General features: G+C 37.9%; 1 protein-coding gene across 2 annotated transcripts; it reads right to left on the bottom strand.

Annotated features, from left to right (window-relative positions):
- Positions 1 to 1,273: 1,273 nt before the first annotated feature.
- On the bottom strand, positions 1,274 to 6,955 carry LOC149057480 (uncharacterized). 2 transcript variants are annotated; one of them, XM_089222982.1, is made up of 2 exons: positions 6,224 to 6,955; positions 1,274 to 6,077 (listed from the first exon to the last, which is right to left on the bottom strand). In XM_089222982.1, exon 2 carries the CDS (start codon positions 1,888 to 1,890, stop codon positions 1,363 to 1,365), a length of 528 nt encoding a protein of 175 aa, XP_089079108.1. In that variant the 5' UTR covers positions 1,891 to 6,077; positions 6,224 to 6,955; the 3' UTR covers positions 1,274 to 1,362. The 2 variants fall into 2 exon arrangements, with proteins under 2 accessions (XP_089079108.1, XP_089079107.1); XM_089222981.1 differs by having other exon boundaries at positions 6,154 to 6,955.
- Between the last annotated feature and the right edge of the window lie 750 nt (positions 6,956 to 7,705).

Genomic DNA, 7,705 nt, shown 5'->3' on the forward strand with positions numbered 1-7,705 from the left:
GTTATGACAAAGTGTATGAAAATAAAGATCGAATTGATTTGAATGTATGGCGTGTTTGGGAGGACAGTATATAGCTGCTATTAAGATAGGAATACTATTTATTGATATGGATACCGCGCAAGACTGGATGTAGTCTGTTTGAAAATTAGTAAGTTGGTGCGATGCAAGTGATGATCTAACATAAATAGCAGCACCTGCATGTGCAGTTCCATCTGGGTGGTTAGTTTGATATGAGCGGTAACTTGGTAGGTTGAGTGAATAGTTGTTTGTAAAGTGCGTTTCAGATATTAATGCAATATCAATTCTTTTTTCTTGTAAAGTGATTAAGAATTCGTCTTTGTAATTTTTTAGGCCATTTGCGTTCCATGAGAGGATCGTGAGAGAGTTGTTGGTAAATGAGTTATATGTTGTGTTTGACATTTAAAAGATTGGTCATGACTGTTGTGAGGAGAGAGATAAGTGGGTTTATTATGCATTTGAAGTCTTCTAAAAATTTAGTTAGTACATTGTTATCAATGCTAGATGTTTGTTGGGTGTCCGGGAAGTTTGGCGGTGGTGTGTTACCTGTATTAGTAGCTGCCACTTCTGCGTATGAGTGATGTTGAGTTCTTGGAGTTTGTGTCGATGGATGTGGTGTTGGCTGGTTGATGGACTGCGAATGGTGATTGGTTGGTGGTGGTTGTTGCTGCTGATTGTTATTTCTTGAGTTGTAAGGTTGGCGGCGACGATGTTGAAGCTCTTTGTATACAATACAACCTTTGTAGCTTGCAGGGTGTTCGCCGATGCAGAGCGCGCATTTTGCCGGCAATTCAGGTGATTTTGTGCAGTTTGTGGTAGGATGAGTTCCACCACATTTAACACAGCGAGGAGAATTAGAACAGTAGCTCCTTGTGTGGCCGTAGGTCTGACAGTTTAGGCATTGGGGAATTTCGCGGCGCTTATTATAAGGTTCTTCTACTTTGATTTTTGTATTTAGTAGGGAAGTAATATTAAATATTTCCTTACTTATAGTTTCGGGAGCAAGATCAACGAAAAATAATGGTAGAGCTTTTTTGGTTTTTTGTTGTTTTATATTAGTCACTTGCTTTACGGTAAAGCCGATCTCTTCTAGAGCAGAAGTGATTTTAGTGGGTTCGGTTGTATGATGAATATTTTTTATAACTGCTCTGAGTGATTTATCTGATTGAGGTTGAAAGGTATGATATTCTGCTTTTTCGTCTTTTAGAAAGTGTATAAGTGTTCTGTAGTTATCAGGAGTGTCTGCAGTGGCATGTCGAGGTAAAAGTTACATGTGGGCGAAGTAGACTTAAAGAGGCCCTTTTAAAAAATTTTTTAACTTCTGTCATATTTCTCTATGGTTAATTATAAAACCCTATAGAACGCGAGGCCCTTTGAGGTGTGAGGCCGTGGGCAATGGCCCACACCGCCCACGCCTAGCGCCGCCACTGAGTGTCTGGTTGTATTTTTATATGCGTGGTAGTGAATTGATTTGCAAGTGAAGCTATCCTGACCAATTAGATCGCCAATTGCATTTCTAAGATTAGAAAAGTTAAGTATTCCTTTTACATATATTGGTGGTGGTTGGTCTTTTTTGTTTGTTTGTGTGATTGCGGGTTCGTTTTGATTATTAGTGTCATCGTTATCAATTGTATTGGGTTCGTTTTCAGATAATACGGAGAATCGGTTTGGCGAGGAAAAAAATTTTGATTTTTTCTCTTGGATATTGATCGGGCTATTTGGTGAACAGGGGAGACTACGTTTCGAAGGTTTTTGTTGTTGCTGCCATTCGGGGCTTGATAATGGAAGAGCGTTGTTAATCACTTGATTATTAACTATTTTAATTGGTTGTACCGTTTTAGCTTGTTTACTTTTAGGCGGATTTGATTGCATGGTGCGGTTATCTGGTTTGCAGTCCAAAGGTCACCGCGTTAACGGTGCCTGGAGTATAATTTTTCTCTCTTGTTATTTGTAATGAATGAATGAATGAATTAAATATATTACTTCTTTTGATGTAGCGATGATTGAAGGTGCTAAAGTGGTTTGATAGTATGAGTCGAAAGTTTGCTGCGACTTTATATTGAATTTGAAAAAAAATTAGATCGTAAACCGATAAGATTAACGAATAATGTATAAACATAGCTCGGGAACAATGAACTGCACATATGCGCTGTACGGTTGCTCGAGCTGAACTGAATTTAGAATTTAGAATTTGTTATTAGGATATGGTATGGATGATCAGAAGATATGTGATACGTGTGTTAGTTAAGGAGTGGAAGTGATGAGGAGTGGAAATTAATTTATTAGGGATGTTAGAGCAGCTAGGAGGGGGTTTAGGATTGATTTTAGCTCGTTAAGGAAACTTGTGACGATTTGGAGAAGTTGATCGGATGGTAGTGTATTTGCTGTGGCTTCAGAATATGAGGGTTTTTCTCTCGGGTTTAAGCGTAGCGTATCATGCCCACTTCTGTGGGGTGCAGGTGGTACAGCTTGAGTTTGAGTGTGTTGATTATCTATTTTTGTTGTTTTAGTTTTGGATTTGATGCGGCTTAATATTTTTTTGAAAGTTTAACAACCTTTATAATTGGAAGTGTGGTTTCCATCACAGTTAGCACATTTTGCTGGTTCCTCCAGTTGTTTTGTGCAATTATCGGTGTAGTGTTCAGCTCCAAATTTCACGCATCACGGTTTTCGGTGGCAGTAGTTGCGTGTATGTCCATACTTTTGGCAGTGATGACATTGGGGAGGACCAAGTTGTCTCTTTGTGTATTCGAATTTTATTATTTAGTTTAATAATTTGGTGATTTTGAATATTTCATGGTTATGGGTGTTACGGGCTAGGCTGATGTTAAATAGTGGAAGTGGCAATTTGTTCATACTGTGTGTTATATTTGTAATGCTGATTACTTTATGCCTGAGGTCGTTTAGACAGTTTATGTTATCTGTGGTTGGAGTTGATTGGTGGAGGTGGCGTAGTACCACACGGAATGGTTGAGAGGAACGGGGGAGATAAGAATGATATTCCTGGTCGGTTTCTATTAGGTTTAGGTATGACTTTGCCATGAAATTGACCCATGTATTTGACCGTATGATAATATTAGATTTAATTGCTTTACATGTGAACCCCTCAGGGCACACCACGGAGTTAGATCTTTATGTATTGTGCTAAAATCGGTTATATTTGTTAGGACGATATTCGGAAGTTTAACATTACTTTGTTTTGTTGAGGTTTCGTTAGGTTGTGTGACGAGTAAGCTTCTTTTGTGACGAAGAAGTTATCCTGATCATCCATTTCATCCGTTGCCAAGGCTTGGAATCGGTTTGGCGAGACAAAAAATTTACTTTTTGTGAGTTGGTTGAAGTTGACGATAGAGCTCTCTTTGACGAATTTTCTACCGTTTTCTTTTTTTTAATTTTGTTCTTGTTTATAATGGCAATTGGTGAGACAATTTTCGCCATTAGAACTAAAGTGTTCGAAATAAATATTGATCAGTGATCTACATTTTACAGTCTCATACAGTTCTAAAGTTTGATAAAGACTTAATTATAGTATTGCGATCGTATTAATTCATACGTATATTCAAAATATATTTTCATTATAATATTTCACTAGTACATATTATAATATCATCAGTTTTTCTATCATGTATAATATTCGTGTAAAAACGTCGTCCGGTCCGATCGTGTTGTCCGATGATCTTGTAGATAAAACAGATGACCCGGCGGACAAAGCCTCATTGGTAGGTCATGGTGATCTCGGAGATCATCAAAAATCTTAATTCGAAGCCCTGCAACATTGCCGTGCACACTACAAATTCTGAGATCGATAAACAGAATTCATCGTAGCCCGTGGGCTGAAAAGTGAATCTCACAAATAGATATTCAAATCAGTGGCTCAGCGGAAACCAGCATGCAGCAACCGAGCTGCACCGATTATGTAGAACCGCCGGAAACTCCTAACCCGATTGTTGCCACTTGGGCTTGCTACGATTAGATGTCGACGCCTGATATGATTGACATAGGCAACCAAATGTGCGACTTCTGAAACTGACGAGGTCGGCAACACAAGACACAATGACGATAACGATGACGACTATAGGAAGGGACTAAAATAAACTTACAACTACGGGACCAAGGAAGTTGAAGTTATACACGGGAATGAGGAAGATGAGTTTAGTTATAATGGGGGGAATGTCTCGGTGGTCGGAATCGGTTTGGTGCAATGACCACCGAGCTCACACAAATCAGGCAAATACTTAATATTTAAACTTAAATTTACGATGATGATGAGCGATGTGGAAGATGACTTCACAAGACTAACGACGACAAACGGACTCGAGGACCTTAGCGGCCTCTCACACATCACGGCGGGTGCTGGCGGTCTTACGCAAATAACATGGATGATGACAGCAGCAAGGACGACTGAAGGCAGATGGACTTGAAGACCTTGGCGGCCTCTCACACACCACGGTGGGTGCTGGCGGTCTTACGCAATCAATGTGGCACCAATCCCAATCTTAGGCGATCTCAATCTCGTCCAACGTCGTCTCAATAACGAGTTGGTGTAGCCCAATACGCGGTAGTACTACACACACATCAGTAAACTAAACTTACGTGAATAGTGGCCGTGGTGGTGCTTATTAGAACAATAATAACAATAACTTGTCGCAGTGACTCGGCCGGTACAAATTGTGTAGGTGTCGCAATGACGGAACAGGTATAATGTGGTATAAATCGTATTTATTGATGTGTTGCCGCAGTGGCAGTAAAATTAAACAAGATAATTTCGTGTTGCTTCAATAGCTGAACAATTAACAACGAATATATTAAAAAACAAAACGATACTTATTGACCATTGCTAATACGTATTATACAATGAACATATTTTAAAAATTAACGATAACAAAAAGGGCGTTGGCCGCATAATCACAACAAACATTTAACAGATGACATTAAAACGAAAACAATATTACGACAACGATAACACTCATAGGCGGCACTTGGTAGAAACCTATTATGTAGGTGCAAACGTTTATGGTAATAACATTCACAAATCCATAGGAAAGTTGCCCCCCAGTACCCCCTAATATATAACTATTGCTACAACATATGTAGTTAGAAAAAAATTTCTTTATTAATAACTATTATTAATTGGGTCTCTGTATTTTAAATATTTACATGAATATGTAAAAATATTATTAAAAAACAACTTTTTATTTCGACATAAACAATATGATCTATTTTGAACCATATCGTTATTTAGTGACGAATTAGCTTCCTGCATTATTTAATTATTATCATATTATTATTATTATTATTATTATTTTAACATTTAATCACGGACTAAGATTTTAGTACGTACAATTAATTGAGTAAGCAGATATAAAATATTAAAATGATCCATGATCATTTTTTATTATCAAAATTACATTATATCAGTATAATTGTTAACAATAAAATAATTAAAATATTTTTTACTGTTGTGATTGTCTGTGTGTGGATGCAAATTACTGCAAAATGATACTTTTGCCACCCCAGAAAAATTGTCGTGGGTGCAACTGCACCCTCATGCCCCCCCCCTAGATGCCACATATGATAACACTAATGATAAAATAATTTCCATAAATACCTAACGAGTGTAATGGTTGGGGACGAGGAAGAGGGAACAGATACAGACAAGTTGCCGCCGTGTTGTTATGCATATCGCATAGTAATGATAACAATGCGCCGCGACAACACCGACAATATAATTAGATTCCGAGTGTGAAGTAATAGGCCCGAAGACATCACAGTGGCTAAGACTGAGAACGTTTCATCGTGGAAAAAAACGAAGCGTTTCGTCCGGCGCTTATTTTGTTGCGGCGGACCAACGATTGAGCGTTCTAGTTCCGGTGGCCTCGGCGTGCAGGCTGCAGAACCCGTAGTTAGTGAAGTCGATACCGGTTCTTGTGTGGATGACGGCAAACCGATATTAATGGCTATCCCACAGTCCACTAACGACGAGGTGATGATCAAGCGAACGGACGTGCACGTCGAACAAATCGTTGCAGGCCTGGCTGCCCCGGAGACACTGATGAATTCTAAATTGGACAAGATACACGAGAATTTTTTGAATTTTTTTTATCTATATAAATTGAATTCATGGGATATACACACATTGACGCTTTACGCGGAAGCGATCATCACCAAACCAACAACAGCATAATATTGTAGTTATCTTAATTACCAGTCTAAACAGCGCTACACCAACACCACCACCGCCACCACCCACCAACAAGTGGCCGAACTGTTGGAATGCGACCAGCAACCGATCAGCAGGGCAACCAGCTGCACGGACGCGGCAACCCACACAACAATGCAGGCAGAACTATAGTGTAGCAGATGACGCCAGCGGAGCTACAGTCGGACCCAGCGCTGTGGGCCGCTTACAAACGGGGTCGGGAAAACCGGATGGCCTTCAAAACAGCAATAAGTGGCTACCCGACAACGTCCTTGCGGAATAACAGGTCTCGTATAGTCTCAAACACGTGAAACGACAGGCCGAAACACCGAGAATATCGACGAAACGGCCGTCAGCGCGCGCATCTGAGCGACCACCACTCCGTCCGTTGATGAAAACTCTGCAAATTACAGCGACCATCATGCCGCCAATGATGGCAGTCAATCCGCTGGTCAACACGGTGACAGCAAGGACACCCACCGCCCCAACTCCAGCTGCACCGGTTTTCCAGAACGCCCGTCAACGCCGGAACCAACGGCTGAAATACAGAGAAAAAGTTAGGTCGCAAAATCCACAACAATACCTAAATTGGGGGCAAATACCCAATGGCCAATACTGTTTAAAAAGAAATAAAATTAACTTTGATATATATACTGGAAAAGTAATTAAAAAAAAAAAAAATGATTCAATAAATCTCAACATTATTCAACAAAATATTTTTAGTTATTACCTACTTATTAAAACTAATTGACAACTAAATAGTAAGTATAACAAAACAAATGGATTTCTTATTTTATGTTATAAATTAATACATAAATATTAAGTACTATAGATAAAATATTTTATCATCAATTTTATTACTGACCAGATAAGCTTTCTAATATAAAAATAACAAAATTATGTACACATAGCTTAAAAAATAAAGACTGTTAAGTTTCGTATCTAAGTTCAATAACGCTTTATTTCTGACTAGCATATTATAAATTTATGACATCTTCATAAAATGGTTAGATTTTTTTGAGTTGTTGTATTAATAACTTTTCAATTGATATTGTTGATAAAGAACTTAACCGTTGTTGGCAAATAGTGTTTAGCGTATTGTCTTTTAAGACAAGAAAAACTTCTTTCTACTGAAATGCTAATTGATGAAATAGTTAAAATTAATGCAAATAATTTATAGACTTCTGGCATAACTTCTTTTAACCCATTATCTCAAAGATTTTATTCAGGTCATAAACATATTGAAGATTGTGATACTTAACTAAACATTTTAATTTATCAATATCACTAAATATTGTATTTATTTACATTATGATACTATCTATTATTTCATAAAATAACATTTTATAACTTAATTCATTTTTAGAATTTTGTCTTGTTTCTGTGGTATGTTTTGTTAATTTAACTGCTGTATTAAAATAGTTTAAAAAATGTTCATCATTCCTTTTTTGTTCTATGAGATCACTTGTTGTTTTTATTTGTCTAAGA

Source organism: Diuraphis noxia, unplaced genomic scaffold (assembly GCF_037042655.1).
Source record: "Diuraphis noxia isolate RWA-SAM2 unplaced genomic scaffold, SU_Dnox_SAM2 contig0003, whole genome shotgun sequence".
Lineage (NCBI taxonomy): Eukaryota > Metazoa > Arthropoda > Insecta > Hemiptera > Aphididae > Diuraphis > Diuraphis noxia.